Consider the following 17500-nt stretch of genomic DNA (forward strand, 5'->3'; position numbering starts at 1 on the left):
CCGACCTCGCCAGAGGAAAGCCGAGTCTGACACAAACAAAGGAGATTGCTGCATCAGCACGGTGCACACAGACAGCCACACAGTCAGGCCCTGAACCCCTACCAGGTCACTGCTCAACATTTAAACTATTTGCCTAAAAATCTGTTATAATTGTTACAGTAGCTTTATTCAACCACAGGACATGTTACATTTCTGGTGTTGTGTTGTTCGAATATTATCATCTCGGAGAATATAGCCCCTCTCTTAATTTTTGGCAGCCTCTCCCACATTCTCGATTTTCATCTTCTTGCCACTCTTGTGAACTGAGGTGATTCTAAAACCCATCAAAGTGGTGACCTCTTTCTTCTGTTTAGTCACAGCAGGACCACAGAGCCAACTCAACTTTCATGGATAACAGGAATAATTTAAATGGTTTTGTTTGTGTGTTTGTTAGGGAGCCGGTAGTGGCTCAGGAGGTAGAGTAGTCGCTTGGGAACCAGTTCGATCCCAGGCTCCCCCAGAGTTAGTGTCGAAGTGTCCTTGAGCAAGACGCTGAACCTATAATTGCTCCTGATGAGCAGGTTGGTGCCTTGCAAGGTTTACTCTGCCATCAGTGTATGAATGTGTGTGAATGGGTGAATGCACAATCTATGTAATGCACAATCTATGTAAAGCGCCTTGGATAAAGGCGCCATAGAAATGCACCATTTACCATTTGTTAACACTTCTATTGCGCAGTGTTCAACCTGCAGCACGTTCAAGAGATTGGACATTGTTGGTGGGATAGAAACTGCAACAGCTCTGTCCATGTGAACATATAAATATTTGTTATTATGTACATATTGGCAGTCATCTTCCCCACAAAACAGCCAGGAAGCCACTATAGAGAAAGATTGGTAGCAGGGAGAGTCCACATTCCCAAGGAAGTACAAGTGTTGAAATGCCTTCAAAGTATTGCACTGTGTGCAAATGATTTATGATCAACCACTCCTCTTATTTGTTGGCGGCTGTATCTCACACGCAGTGTCGGGTCAAGTCGACTTTCGCTCGGATATCAAAATCCACAGAGCTCTATTGGTGGGCCAAATGCACCACAAGAATATAAAGGCCCCAGTTCGTTTAGGCTCTTAATACAAAACACACCATGTGGCTTCTCTGTCTTGGCTTGTAAAATCATAATAACTCCAACAATCAAAGACCTTTGTGTCAGAGCATTATTGATTCCGTGCTTATAGAGCAGATTTGCGGTCAAGTCCTGGCAACATGCTTTGCCCCCCCGGATACAATTCTGCCTAATATGGAGCATGAACATAGCATTGTACAACAGATTACCACATATTTTTACTAGCACCGATGTCACACACCTGCTTGTGCCAGCCACCACGCTTCTATTGCAATATGGTGGTGTACATCTCACTTCACAAGTGTACAGTATGTACCCTACTTGTAGACATACGAACCGTTAGAGCCACGCCACGCCTACGTGGCACGGCCGACCTAATCGTTCAGCCCAAAACTACAATATTATGTTACATATTTATTTGTTTTGTAATATACATACAGTTTGACTGTTTAAGTACTGGCTCCCATAATTAACAATCCCCGCCAGGATTAATTAAAGAATGATTACTATATGCCAGGATATCGCCCCGTTCAACCCTTATTTTGAAGATTCAAAACACTGCGACTGGAACCGGATGTTGACTGAATAGATAGATACTGTGTGTGTGTGTGTTGTCGGATTGGTTGTTAATGTTTCACTAGCTGATGAGAAGTACAGGCCGGCAACATTAATGTGACCGCTAGGCTCCGTGCAATGAGCGTTGTTTTGACAAGAAATGCTGCCTGGGATGGGGATTTGGAGTCTAAAGCGACTGAAAGCGTGTGTGGAATCAAGATAGCGCAGTCCAGTCTTATGGCTAACAACAGATAGCCATCCAAAGCTAGTGTGTGTAGCCTTTCCACTAGATCGGATCAAACACATTTATACAACTGAAATAACGTAGCCTATACGTATTTTGGCGGTGTCGCTTCCCAACAATAAGCGTAGGCTACGTTTTTTGGCGGGGATTGTGTTAAAGGTGGCCTTACACTAGCCGATAATCAAGAATGTTTGATATTTGCTCTGCCCCGCTCCAATTATCCTGTAGTGTGTGGTGGTGATATCAGATTTCAGATTGGAAAAAATCGGCTAGTGTAAGGTCACCTTTAGTTATAGAGCTCTGTGCTGGTTCACCATAAAAGTGCATATTTTCATGACTCAAAACACAAAGGAAACAATAAAACCCCAAATCAATATATACACTGTGTACATGAGCCGTTGGAAAAGAGGCCGTTCTGAACCGTGGCACAAAATGGCACCAAGCATAGACAGTTTCACTTTCAACTGTTCTTCACTGTTTAACGTCGGACATTTACCGAAAATATACGATTTAATAAAGGCTGCTATTATGAGGAAGATCCTTAGTTTTCTCTAACATGACCTTACACGCACACTGTGCACACATGCAGAGTAAAACATTTTCAATATGAAAACAACTAAGTTTAAATGTTAAGCATTTTGAATTGCCTTTATGTATGAAGTATGCATACAAAAAACATTTATTTTATTTATAATATAATATATTATTCAACCCTAAAGTACATGTCATTCACTATTTTGTCCCGGGTTCCTGTCTTTCAAATTGAAACTTCAGAACTGGCCTGGTTAACTCAAATGAAACACTATTCCTGCAGAATGAATTTCGTCAGTCTGTCCACAGACAAGATGGATGAACTGCATGGATGAGGAAACCTCTTTATCTGGGATATATTGTACATCCAACAAACTTCAAATCTTTGGTGGTCCAGCGGTGTTATCGCCATCTGGACTGTAACAGCACAGTTGGGACCACAACCCCTCTGGAAAAAAATACATGCTGTATCTTTGCAATTAGTGGAAGATAAACTTGTTTTTTCTACAGTCCTGATTTGTACTTTGTTCCCTAAAATATTTACAAAATAAGCATTCCCACAAGAAAGTAGAAAATCACAGCCTCTGTTTATGGTCATTGACTTTGGTTAATTTGTTGTCTTGCTTCTAATGGCTGTGAGGGGAGCAGTGAGAAGATAATGTTCGAGCGGGTGTGTTTAGCCACTGCAGTGGGCCCTGCATCTGTTTGTGTTCCTGTTTGTGTGTGCGTCTGTGCGTGCATGCGCGTGCGTGCGTGTGAACAACGTGCCTGAGGACAAACGCATTTTTTTGTTTTTCAAGTCTCTCTCGTCGTCAAGACAGAGGGCTAGAGAGAATCAGAAGGACAGGGGAGCGAGATATAATACGGTGGCAGAGAGGGCAGTGACCTCCCTGCTCTTCTGGTGGACCCTGGGAGAGGCCCGAGGCCCAGAGCTCCACTGCTCCATCTGTCTGACTCAAGCCTGCCGTCACTGGGGCTGATGCGGAGACCACCTTCTGACAGAACCATCACCCAGCAGCTAATGAAAACCTTAAGGCTAGTATGTGCGTGCGTGCGTGCGTGCGTGCGTGCGTGCGTGCGTGCGTGCGTGCGTGCGTGCGTGCGTGCGTGCACATTGTGTGGGGGGTATTGGTTGACTAACACACAGATGTGCATGACCAATCGGAAGACTTCGCAGTCATTAAAGAGTTAGGTGATACAGAAAGACTAAGAGTAGGGGGCCAGAAGGAAATGCACCTGGACATAAAGACATTTTGACGTCCCACTGAGTTTAGTACTACAAGCTCAAACAAAAGAGTACCGGTAGCATAACACATTTTTGGAGCTGTTGCATCAAAGCTACCACCAAGTACCTTCTGTGGCTGGTATGAACTGAAAAACACAAAGGGGACCACAGTTTGAATTACATTTGGGGAGTCAATATGAAAATGTATACTGTAACAACTGGGCAGTGTTTTCTAGCGGACCAACCTTGGCCTAACTGAAAGGGATTAGAACAAAAACATCCTGACATGAGAGGCTGGCACATCATGAAAATGACTCATTCCTGGTAATCAGATCCCAGACAAAAAGGGGAAGTTTTCACTTTGGCTCCTCTGTATAAAAGAACGAGAGCCAGACGAGGAAATATTACTCCGAAAGGAGACCTCAAAACAATTCCCCGGGACAATAAAACACAGCAGGTTCCCAAACGTTGACCTTTGTGTGCGGGAGAGATGAAAGGAGAGAATTTTAAAACCGAAATCCTTCACCACACCTAACTGCCTTCTCCAGACCCGTCCCGTTCCCCCTCTTCCCTTTTCCGTTGTAAAACGACCCCGGTGCAAAAGAAGTCTGTGTAAACCGGAATTTCACAATCAACCACAAAAAGTCATGGGTACACCAAATAGTGTCGATTCTGGGGATAACTTGTGCTACACTGCAACTCTCCTATCAAACCTCTTCACATTCACATGGAGGACCACCTTGAGTGAAACCATTTCCAAATAATGGGAAATAAAACGCTTTCCACTTGCTTAATCTAAATACGCGTGGAATTGATTAATATGGCTGGCATGTCTACCAGGCTTTTTTGTTTTAACTTGTAAAAGTTGAATAGGCACGGAGGTAATGCAACACTTCAGGCAGGTCCACGTCAGACGATGTGCTCATGTTTAGAGAGCGTTAAGTGAGAATTGATTCCAACCATATTTGCAGTGCCAAAAAGAATTTGGAGCATAAACTTAATGGTGTAGTTAATAAGGAAAGGTATAAATTGCTTGGAGAGGCAGTGACACTGCTTAGATTTCAAACTGCGTCAACGGCATCTCTCACTGACCAGATAAGATTTAGATTGAGCTACTGTAGCATATAATATTAATAATAATTTGAATTAAATATTCAAATGAATTAACCCTTTACCTTTGTGGCTCTCTTTTGCCAAACAAATGCAACTTGAGCAAAGCCAGACTGTCACACGCACGCACGCACGCACGCACGCACGCACGCACGCACGCACGCACGCACGCACGCACGCACGCACGCACGCACGCACACACACACACACACACACACACACACACACACACACACACACACACACACACACACGTGCATGCACACACAGAAAGAGAGAGAGAGACAGAGAGAGAGAGAGAGAGGGAATGGGATGGCGTGTGATAGAGAGAGTTGTCCTGTGCCTGGATCTTTCAGATGCCATACGGTGACAGGGAGCACTCAACAGCCATATAGCCTACCTGATGGAGAGCCTGATGGAGGGGCAAAGCAAGCAGGAACAGATGGGCCGAGGGCGGTGGGGGTACTGTGAACAGAGAGGGTGAGGGGCGGAAAAGAAGAGGGGAGAGAGAGCATCAACAGTGAGGGACCACCATCAATGCTACCCACACCAGACCTCACTTACCAGCCCGTCAACCCCACCTCTCCTCTCCCCCCTCCAATTCATTTGCAGTGCACTGATGCTAAACTGTAATGAATCTGCAATTTGCACACACATATGCGTGGTGCTGAACATGGTACTACTTTGGGGTCTGTGTAACCCCCACTGGAAACATTTACAAACAACTGGACCGTGAAAAGACATCCATCTGATGCAGATTAACCCCTTGTTGGCCTCTGGGATATGCCACTTTCTATGATGGTATTCAGGAAGGACCAAAAACGATGAAGGAAAATATCCTTATTCTAAGATGTAAATGCTACTAACCTGTGCGTGTGATAGACAACATGAAAATAGATTAAAGCATATTGTTGCTGTCTGCAAGAAACCACCTAACTCAATTTTTGAGGTTATGGATTTTTCTTTTTTGCATAAATCAACGCTATTTGGTTAAAAAAAACCTTCTAACTTCACTTGAGCTGGATATTTTTCATTTTCTGGAAAATGTAGCCTACATTTTGGTGGTTTCTTCCAGACAGCAGAGATATGTAACTTTCCTCTTCTACCCATTTTCTACCCATTTCCTGTGCATGCATGCTGACATTGTAATTTGTTACCATTGAGCTAATAAAGCCTGCCTGCTTGCACAGGGGATACATTTAATCTTGACCATCGGGTCACAATTCGTGTCAGATCCTGTGTCCAGGTGAGACATGACCTTTGACACAATCTAAATGTCTCAATAGTACAACCACCCCAAAATACAACCACCCCAATTGTATACATTTAAATTATATTGTATATTAACATACTCTACCATACAATACAGATTACATAGTGGGTAGTGATCTGTTGTATGCCAATGTGGATGTCTACTGGTAATGTACTGTGTCTAATGTGTTTGTCACCTTTTTTCAGAAATATATTCTTTGGTCTTGTTTGTGAACATTGTCAAATTCAACTATACAGAAAAAAAGGTGGATGCAAAAATAACATAATGTAGCACTAGCAGGTAATAACATGGGCCTTGAGGACAGCCCCTTGCATCTGCATTGCAGTGCAAAAACGAAAAGACACATTTTGAAGGAAAGGTGATCAGAGATCTAAGAGTCTTTGAACGGTTAAAGAGGGCAGGTCATGTGGCCCCATGCATGTGTCAGAAGATACCCTAAAAAGTCCTTGTTTGGAAATATCCTCAGGGGCATCTCTGAAGCAAATCACTGATCAGCTTCCTGATGAGGACTCGGAGAATTGCAATCCAATGCCGCTGCTGCACTCCATTTCCTACCCTGGAGCTGTGTCAGTGTTTGTATATCTGCATGAACCTGTGTGTGCGTGCGTGCGTGCGTGCGTGCGTGCGTGCGTGCGTGTGTGCGTGCGTGCGTCTGTGTGTGTGCCAGTAAACATGCAAGTGCACAGGCATCAGGCATTGAGTGTCACATAAACAGTTGCAGGGCCAGTCCGTCTTCTGGGCTTGCACAACGAAGCTGCTGCTCATCTCGTGCCACCAGGCAAGGGATCCCTGGGTGGCTTCATTTACTCATGCCCTGTGTGTACTTTAGTCAAATAGGGCCTGAGGACACTCTGGGGTGGTACAGAGGGAGAGCGCAGCAGGGAGGAAAATGCTTCATGTAGGCCTACAGTATGCTCCATTGTATGACGCTGTCTTGTGCTGACAATTGCCAATCTACAAGCTCAGAACACATCCACAGTGCTGTGAGCTTGTAGATCGGCTATTTTCTGTCCGATTTGCTGCGCACAACACTGTCGCGCAGTGAAGTATAAATCATGTTAGAACAGACGGGAGGGAGGAGGGAACTAAAGGCGAGGTAGTGTGGTCTGATGGTTGAAGCCAGTGATTTAGAGGCTGTTGATGTCGGGCAGACAGCCCGGGCCAAGCCACTGACTCACTTGCGCTGCGGATGACTCTGCGTAAGTCACCACACTTCAAAAAGCATACGCGTGTGTTTAGATCCATTCAAGTGGAGATCGGGACACACACATGCACGTATCCAACGCGCGGGCGCGCTCACACACAGACACAGACACAGACACACACACACACGCACACACACACACACACACACACACACACACTGAAAATGGAAATTGCTACTAGATCAGATTTTCTTTTTTGACCTCTTGCTCTCTCTCTCTCTCTCACACACACACACACACACACACACACACACACACACACACACACACGCTCTCGCTCACTCTTTTCCTCCAAAGCATTCATAAACAGATGGCAGTGCCTCATTAAGCTGTTGTCAGGACAATTAATGACATCGTGAACACTTTCCAAGCTCTGTGTGTCTTTGGGTCTTACTGCTGCCAAAGCCAAGGCCATTAAACAAGGTGTGAGAGTTGCACACAACGGCGCTGTGTTTGGCGCTCTGTGTGAGCTGTGTGTGTGTGTGTGTGTCTGCTGTGTGCAAGTTGAGGGATGGACAAGATGAAAGAAAAGCCCACAAATGGTGGAATAGCTGTGAACAGCATCGTGACATTAATGGCTTCATGTAAGTCAGAGGTGCAGCAGCGGTGACTTCATAGAAATGGCACACTGTCCCGTAAGTGCAACTGTGCTGCTGCTGCTGCTGCTGCTGGTAGGTGCAGATGGATGTTATATGCACTGTATAATTCAATTAAAGCAGGACCAATGGCATGCTGATTACAGTATGAATACAATAAATAATATGGAATATGGATAACATGGTAATGGATATATATATATATATATATATACACACACACACACACACACACCCTGTGATTTAGTTTTTCTAAAATCTTCCTGCTGTGTAGAAGGAGGGTGGGTTGGGGTGCTGTTATGAGGATGATGGACAGCTAGTGTTCAGAAAGCCATAGGGGAAATGTAAAGATAAGGCACAAGTGGAATGCACTGGCAGCATTTGATCTTGAAGTGTACAATACATGCAGGTACAGTACATGTGGGCAGATTGGGCACATTGTTTTTTCAACCGTCCAAGATGCATTGCAATTCTTCAGCAGAGGACGTGTCCTGCTGCCAGTGCTCGCTTCAGATTTGTGACAGTGGACTGTTTGGTAAAATACGGTTTATTGGTCCTATCACATGTAATATACGGCACCAAAAACACATGCATTAAAAAACCCACGCCCTTCTCCTAATGACTCAAAATGAAGAAAGTGGCAATGTTGCCAGAGATGAACACACGCTGACACCACTATTTACTGCTATTTACAGTAACATGGATTCTGTTCACATGTTGCATGTGTTTCTCATTCTCTTTATGTAGTTCACACTGCAGGCTAAGCATGTGCTCTATGGCATGATGACTCAAAGGCCCATTTTACTTAAACAGATGAACCCTGGCGGACCCACAGCTAAGCGCTGGCCTCCAACGACAGCCACTCAGAGACAGCTTTAGGTGGGGGAATGAACTGCGAGGTGTGAGGTGGTGGTTTGTGTCTGCCTGGGAGTGGGGTGAAAAAAAAACCTTTGGGCAGTGTAAATGGAGTGCTGCCATCAAACCTATGTTCCTGATTAGAATCCTACGCTGCAAAGCAAACAACAGAGTGACGGAATAAGGAAAGACAAAATGAGAATAAAGCATCAGACTTTTGCTGCCTCGGCTCACAAAAACATTGGAGGCGGCAGTGGACTGAGCTGCTTGCAGAACTCCAGAGTCCAGACTTATGTTGTTGATCCATGTGTGGTCACACACAAAACCTAACCATACTCCTCTGGGATCTATGCTATCCCTCCTCAGGGGCCAGACACAGAGAGCACTAGAATTCCCCGACTGACCCTGCAGAATTAAAAATAGGGACAAAGCAGGTGGTATTTTCTATAGTGAATTATTGTCCTCATTGCTTGGTAATATTTGTTTTGCTAAAGGTGAATATGCAATATATAAATGAATCACTGTCAAGGATGTCCAATCAATTTTATGATTCAGAGGCAGACTCAGTTTATTGGTATTCACACATGCGAGGAGTTTGACTTTGCAGGTTGTTTTCAATGCCCTTGCAAAAATAGAAATAATGTGAAAGAAGAAGATGGAAAATGTTTATATGTTTATATTCACAAAAAAAGTGATGGCAGCAACGTCAATTCACTCACTGGACATCCGAACAACTTGATGGCGGTCCCATATATATACTGTATGCACATGACCATATAATAATATATGTGCATAGCGGTAGGATCTGTGGCCCTAGACAACCGGGTCTCCATATATTGGCATATTGGGTTTGTGCGTGCGTGCGTGCGTGCGTGCGTGTTTTGATGGATGTGTATTTTGTGCCAAATACACATCAGTTTGTTGGTCCTCGACATAAAAATGTGTGAGAACCAGTGCTTTTGTGCATGCATGCATGTCCACGTGTACGCTTGTGTTATGTGTGCATGCGTTTCTTCATATACAGAAACCATGCCTGTGCCTCTTAAGGGACTGTGTGTTAACTCGGGACCGTGGTGTGCCTCACTGTGATTCCCTCTAATGGTCTATCTCTCCCAGCAGATGTATGCATGCTCCTCTGGGCTCCACAGCTGCATCCCACATGTTCTCATGCTGCTCAACAACACAGCCATACTGCTCCTTTACACTGCCCTATCTAATACATCAATGGTTTTCTAACATTTTGTACCCACACCAATGGGCAAGTCAAAATCTCAAGGCACGCGTATTCATAGTGAAAGCCAGTCTACATGCAAGCTCACAAAGTGTCGCAATGTTTTTTTGTGAGATTTTTTTTTAAATAATACAATTATTGTCTACTTTACAACACGCCCAAAATCTTTTTAGAATATATATTTTTTACGGTAAAGAATTTTCCTCTGTTTTGGGAAAAGAGCACAAATTACTGATATTTTTAGTAAATTATAAAGTATTTATAACTTTTTGTATAGATGTATATATTGCAATAATAATGTGTATAATAATAATAAATCCGAAAGCACACCTGCATGGACTTGTCTCCCAGAAACCATTGATCTAGGTTGTTGGCTGGTTCAATGGTCCATGGTGGACAGCAAATTCCTCATTCACCTATGGTCCTCTCTCCTGCGCTCAGTCTGGACATTCAGTTGCCACAAGTAGCCGTTTGGCTACTATACTTGGGCCTGAAATATCTCCGGATGGGGGCAATGTAAAGAATGTAGTTGGGGAGTGTGGGTGGTGGTGGGGTTTTTGAGGAGGTCAGATCTGGCAGGGGTCCTGCCTCGGCTTCATAGCACACTCAGAGCCATTTTCATAATTGCCCACAATCAAATGAACCCCCTCCTGGATTCCACACGCTCCAGATTCCTCCAGATAAGCCGAGCTGGGAGCTCTGGTGAGTGCCGGACAGACCCCCAAGTAAGAACAGGTGCGGCTAATGTAGTAACTGTTTTCAGATCCTCTGTCGATCCAAAGAGGGGGATGTTGTTTCTTTTGTAATTGCCACGATTGGACATTCCCTTTCGGATCGCTATCATTTCTCTCTCTCTTCTGAAGAATGGGGAATGAGGGAGGAATTTGTCCCACATTTGGCTCTTTGGGTCTTATCATGGACAGCTTATAGTTGAATCAGAATGTCTCAGAAGTCAACGTAGGGGGTAGCAAAGTGTTCAGCTTGTGGTCACTATTTAAGTGGTTTTAAGCTTTCTTTCTTTCTTTCTTTCTTTCTTTCTTTCATAGTGCTCATTTTCAGTCAATTCTGCATCTACAGTGAAAATGGCTATACCAGCTGAAATATAGCGTCCTAGGATGATTCATTCTAGTGGAATCAACAGTTGATCTAAATGTTACGAAACAAAACTATTTGATATCATATCACATATCACTTTATAATTTAATAAGTTACCTGCAGAAGTATCACTTTTTATCTTTGGACTGCTGACCTTTAAAGAATTTGGAAGAATATATTTGTGACTATGTTTTGATTGAAATAATGACAAACCAAACAAAGGTTTGGCCATGGAGTCATTAAACATTTTCTATATGTGGGAGAAGGGTCAACAGTCAATTAAAGTAGGCTATAAAAACAGCAAGGATGTGAGGTTTCCTATATCCATATCAAAATGTGTATCTGCTGCAGATTCAGTGTCAAATTAACCATGTCTGATTAACGTTTTACAGTTGAGTTTCACCAGTGGATAGACTCAGCATCTGTTCTCTCTAGAGATGAACAACTTCTTTCAAAGATTCACTTTCACATTCTTCCATAGCAGGCATTCTTCTGAGAATGTAGTACCCTACCTACACTCTGACAACAGGTTTTATTCCAAAGGACACTTCGCTCTGCTCTGAGCCTCTGACAGGTATAGGGCGCCCCCCCCCCCCCCCTCCTCCTCCCCCCACGTGCATGTGCGCGACTGACTGGGATACATGCGCGCACTCGCGGTGATTCTTACGTCACCGTGCTCGCTCCTCTTCTCGCGCGCTGGTTAAAAAGAAGGAGGAAAGAGGACGGAAAAACATGTGAGCGCTCTGAGGACGCACTGAGAGAAAACTTTATGCTTACTTTTTGACCCCCACGCACAAAAAACCACTGTGCTGGAAACGGAATTTACATTCTAAAGGGAAGGAACACAGCTCGTTGCAATTCACGGTGTTTTTTTGTTTTGTTTTTGTTTTATTTGTTTGTTTTTATCAAGAGAAATTGTGCTGTTTTCATTACTATTTCAGATTTGTTCCATATATAAGCTGCATTATATTGCCATTTATAGCCTAATTTATTTTAAATAACTTTCTAAACAGCAAACCGTTCAAAATGTGCCTGCTGTAATTGGTTTTACATAGTCCTTATAAAAAGCATACACAGCCTTTTGCAATTTTGTTATCATTAACGTGTGGGATAATAGTCTAATAAAACAGCATTATCAGGCATTTAGCCTACAAACTTTGAATTGGACAGCTCTGCCTGCTGGTTCGAACATTTTTTTTCTTTCTATTTCTCCCCCCCTCCCCAACCCCTTTCCCCCCTTTTTTTCTTTTTTAAATTAGAATTATTACCAATAGCAGTACTTTTTTCCTACTATGAAGCATTTGCAATTCGTGCTCGTGTTGGCCATTGCGGTCAACGTGTGGGAATGCGGGGACGCGAAGCAGTTCGGTGAGAGGGGAGAGATCAGCCCGAGACGGAGGAGATGTTACGACGGCAGCGTGCCCAAGCGGCTGAAGAAACGCGACAGAAAGCTGTCAGTGGACAGCAGCAGCGGAGGAGGAGGAGGCGGCGGCGGCGGCACGGGCAGCGGCAGCGGCGGCGGCACGGAGGTCTGCCACAGGCTCTATCCCCGCGTGTCCTGCTGTCCCACCAGGAAAGCCGCGGCGTATCAGATCCTCCACCGGCGGGATGCCAGGGTACGTTCAGCTGCAGCAGCAGCACGCCGCATTCCTTCATTGTAAAAAAAAAAAGAAGGGAGGGGGGAGAAAGAAAAAGTTGGGGAATTGCCTGCTTCAACTGCCAAACTGCCTTTGGGGAGAGCGTATTTACAACCTTTTTATTGTCATACCGACGCGCTGTTGACAGCTGAATTTGCCCTTATTGTGGTGGTGTAATGCTGGGGGGGATGGAAGGGGGAAAGCTCGCTGATTTACCTAACTGTCTCAGCAGCGCTCCCCCGTCCGTCTTGTTGTCGACGCTAGGCTTGTTTTTGGGGGGACCGTGCATTTCGCTGTTTGTTTGGCTGCCCAACAAATATGTTCCCACTTCCCAGAATCCATTTGAACGCATGTTGTTTAGTTGTGTAGTTAGTAGCCCTGTTGTGTTCGTTTTCTTGTTTTACAAGGCAGTGTGGTTGCTAGAGACGCCTGTAGTGTAGTTGTAATGTATGTCCCTGCTCCCCTCAGTGTTACCATGGATATCTGTCTGTTTTACGTTGCGGGTCGCCGTCGGATACCTCATTTTATTCATCCGGTATTATAGTTAACGTTGTGAACAGTCTTATCTAGTTATTTTATATAAATGGCGTAGTTCTCTGACAGTCTTGTTGTCGTTTGCCAGAAGCATTTTTCTCTTAGTTATTTACTTATTTTATTCCGAGGTAGGCCTATTAATTAGGCTAAACTTCATGGCACGTGTCTCGCTGCTCCGTCCGTCGCCTGTTAGCCTACATGTGGACCGCTGTATGACATAGCCTAAATAATTACATAGTCCAAATAATGTTACATTAGATTCATGTTATGTTCAGTGGGGCGTGTGTGTGTGTGTGTGTCACTGTGTGTGCGTGTGTGTGTGTGTGTGTGCGCGCGCGTGCGTGACGTGTGAAACTTCATTATGTTCAGGGGCCACAGCAGAATCTGTTGGGATCTTACCGGACTATTCTCATGTAAACCACTCTTCGAATCATTCAGTGGCTGGGTGGTATCTCACTGTGTGTTGTGACAAAAAGCCATATTGCATCATTTAATTTGCTCAAGTCATGCAAATAGGAAGGGTAAAACTGAATGGGGCAGAGTCGACTTCTCCTCCTCCCCACTACACTGCCCACACACGGAGCCCTTTTTGCTTATAGCAAAAGAATAACAACAACACCATTGTGTTTGTTAGTTTCGCTTAATGGCTGAAGCCGGAGAACATCACTCTCCCCCAGTCATCGGCCCTGTCCAAGTGTTAATGCCTTTGAGAGGGTGTATGTCCTTTTCTGCCCCCCCACCCCTACTGCCAGCCAGCTTACACCTATTCCCAGAGGACAAGTGTTTTGTTAAAGCTTAGTGTTGCCTACATCAGAGCTAAGTCTCTCCCAGCCTGGAGTCCCCCCCCCCTCCCCGCCCCCAACCGCCTTACCATATCGGTCTTGCACAGACTCATAATTGAATGTAAAGTCAGTTTTGTGTTCAAATCTCAAATTGTATATTGATATGTTTGTTCCGGCAATCTCACTGACAAAAGCCATTACGCAGATCCCATCATATAAGTAGGCTAACCCTGTAACAGCTCTGCTTATAAATGCAGCAATTTATTGGCAATATGATTAAACTCTGGCTATGAAGTTGGCTATGGAAATGGTAGCCATCTGTAATTGCATGGAAATACTGGGTAAATGGCAAATTAAGTTTCTCACACGGTGGCATGTCTAGGCTGTCTGATTACCAATGGTGCATTGACTGACCGGCGGCTTTCCATTACTAAAGCATGTCCCCGGTAAAGGTGCAACAGTCAACCGGCGTTGTCATTTTCCCCTCTGCTTTTGAGGAACGATTCAGTGAAAAAAAATGAAAAAAATAAAACAACAACAAACAAAGGTCTGCTTGTTCTGGTTTGGATGATGGCATCATTGGAGGCCATCCCAGTAACATATGGGCACAGGGCATGGCTGACAGCACACAAATGGTACTCTCCACAGACCCTGTGCCAGCCCATGGCACACAGAATCAATGGGCAATTTAGAGCATGAGGAGAGGCATGTCCACAGCACCTCTATATGGCATGATGAGTATAGGGGGTGGGGAGGCCGACAGAGGGACAGAGAGAGAGAGAGAGAGAGAGAGAGAGAGAGAGAGCAAGAGAGCAAGAGAGAGAGAGAGAGAGATGGTATCAACATTTTACAGGCACTGAAGATCTTGTACATGTTCCTATTGTTGTAGTTATAATTAACCAACCAGCTGCCTGCTCTATTGCAGGGGTACACATTCTGAATTAATATCACCCTAGATGGTTTATACTTGACTTGTCAGAAGATGTGCCACCTGTTGGGCAACACAAGGCGCTGTATGCAACCAAATGGAGCCTCCTCACACTTTCTCTCGGTTTGACAGTTAGAACGGTGGTGGGAGGGAAGTGTAAGGTGTCCATATGTTGGGCTTGGATCTGCTGGTCTAATTGACTTCGACAGACTGCTAATTTGTTGATACCAGTTCAGGAATGATGTGCCTGTCTATCTCTAAATTGGTGTTTACACATGGACCTCACACAGAGCAAAGCACTACCAGCCCGCCCTGCTGCCTGACTGCCCAACCAGACAGCAACACTCTGGAACCAAGACAAGATTACATTGTGTTTTATTACAGCTAATTTGCTATGTAAATAATCCGGCTAATTTCTCTGGGATTAATCATTTGCTTACTTTTGCTTGGTGACCCTAAATAACATCTTGAAGCCCTCCGTTTGGCTTCATCCATTCCATGTCCCCAAGACCAAATCTGTCAGTCTGGCAGACATTAGAGTTGTAAATTAATTTGAACTGTTTGTGAACTTAGGCGAGCAAGCAGTGAATGTCTCCAAAACAGACAGAGCTCTTTTAATATTTAAAAAATCACACCCGTGTGAAGTGAGGGGCGCTCTTATCATCATACATCATAATACATCATCTCATTCCAGCCAAGAGAATTTGCGTCCTCACCTTCATCTTCAATGTTTGTTTACGCAATGTTTGCCATTCATTGTCAATGGCACTTGTTTGTGTTAGGACAAAGTTTGTGTTTACAGTACACGCACACTAAAATCTGGACATAGGAGGGGCTAGCACCCAATATTCAGAGATTTGGCTATCAGTGTATCTGGATTTCCCATGGCAAATCTTTGCTTTTGCAGTTCCACATTTCTGTTATTGCATGGAAGGTTAAGTGACATTTAAAAATGTAACAGGTAGATATACTGGGAAAAGTGACAGCCCTACAGACTGGGCTTTCAGCCTAGCACAGTTCTGTGGTCTCTTGTGGTTGACATGGGCTACACACGTGCAGTGTAGCATGCAATATCACAAGTAATACACATTCCACAAAGCCGGACGGTCAGACTCATTATGGGCAGAAAAAAATCACACTTGTGTGAAGTGAGGGATGCCCACTGTGGCTGCCACATGCCGTCACTGCTTAAAGCAAACATTAAAGGTCCATTGACTTGGACGCAACGTGAAGCTGTGAGCTGAGGCAAAGCCTGCGGCACACAAACTGATTATAGATCATAAACAAGAGCTTGCTGCACCTAGCAGTTATGACGGGGTCATTCTTGTTTTTTGAGGGGCGCTAGCCCCTCCTATATACAGCTTTTCGTCCCGTCACGTCTCACATTTGCCATTGACAATGAGAGGAGAATTTACGTCATATGTGCCTGAAATATGACGTAAATTTGTGGCAACACAAACATTAAATACCATTGACACTGAAAGGAAAATTTAGACATGTATAGCAAGTCGGCTAACCAATCACTTAAATTCAGTTGTCATCTTACATGATCATGGTGAAAAGGTGAGTTTTTTAACATTGTATCATCATGGTTAAAAGATAATAACATAAGTTGACAAATTAATTCATGAAGAAGTATATGAAGTTTTTATTAGATGATGTACGACTACAAGAGTGCCCCTCACTTCACATGGGTGTGATATAATTTGTCTTTTTTTATTCCTAGTTTATTTCAAGCATTGATTTAACTTATATGACCATTCATCCTGTCGTTTGTTGACTAGGATTCATGCACAGTATTCAGTCTGATCTCACACTTATCAGTTACTCTGGATATGACACAAATTGTAACTGTGAACAACTAGAACAACTTGGAAATTGCATAAATTTACAAGTTGAAAGTATGGTCATTTGCTATGTAAAAGCCTATCATTCTAACCAGCTGTTGTTTTTGTGTATGTGTCGACCTGTGGGCCTCCAGATTTTTTCCACCAATAACACGGAATGTGGACGTCTCCTGGAGGAGATCAAGTGCGCTCGCTGTTCCCCCAACGCCCAGGTGTTATTCCACTCCACGGACACGGATAAGATACCGCACAGGGAGCCTGAGCTGCCACGCCTCTGCCAGGACTTCTGCCGCGAGTTCTACTACACCTGCAGGGGCCACATACCAGGTAAATACCACATGTGGATGTGGTGATGGGGAGTACCATGAAGGTGATAGTCATAGTCCATGTGCGCATCTGTTGTTACTTCTTTTTCTCTCTCTCTCTCTCTCTCTCTCTCTCGCTCTCTCTCTCTCTCTCTCTCTCTCTCTCTCTCTCTCACACGCACGCATGCACGCACACACACACACACACACAAACACACACACTCACACAGAGGCATGGGCACACACATGTGCACAGACACATGCACAAGCAACCCCATCGTAGACGTGTTAAACCCCCAATGTGACTTATTAAAATTCCCAACAGTCCTCGCTCCCTATTGAAAATCAGCCTGCACGCGTACATCAGGACACGCCGCGCAAGAAGAAGTGGTGCGTCAGGGTTCCGCTCTGTGGATATTTGTTTATCCAGCTCTTACCCCATCTG

General features: G+C 44.3%; 1 protein-coding gene across 1 annotated transcript in view; it reads left to right on the forward strand.

Moving 5' to 3' along the window:
* Nucleotides 1-12314: 12314 nt before the first annotated feature.
* The window catches only part of hhip (hedgehog interacting protein), a gene marked incomplete at its 5' end in the record, with an annotated part of 44636 nt that continues 39450 nt past the window's right edge, over nucleotides 12315-17500 (forward strand). The window contains 2 exons of the mRNA XM_079499307.1: nucleotides 12315-12638; nucleotides 16885-17077. Coding sequence (XP_079355433.1) covers nucleotides 12315-12638; nucleotides 16885-17077 — 517 coding nt within the window. The remainder of the gene's footprint in view (nucleotides 12639-16884; nucleotides 17078-17500) is intronic.

The sequence above is a fragment of the Electrona antarctica genome, assembly GCF_951216825.1.
Source record: "Electrona antarctica genome assembly, chromosome: 4".
Lineage (NCBI taxonomy): Eukaryota > Metazoa > Chordata > Actinopteri > Myctophiformes > Myctophidae > Electrona > Electrona antarctica.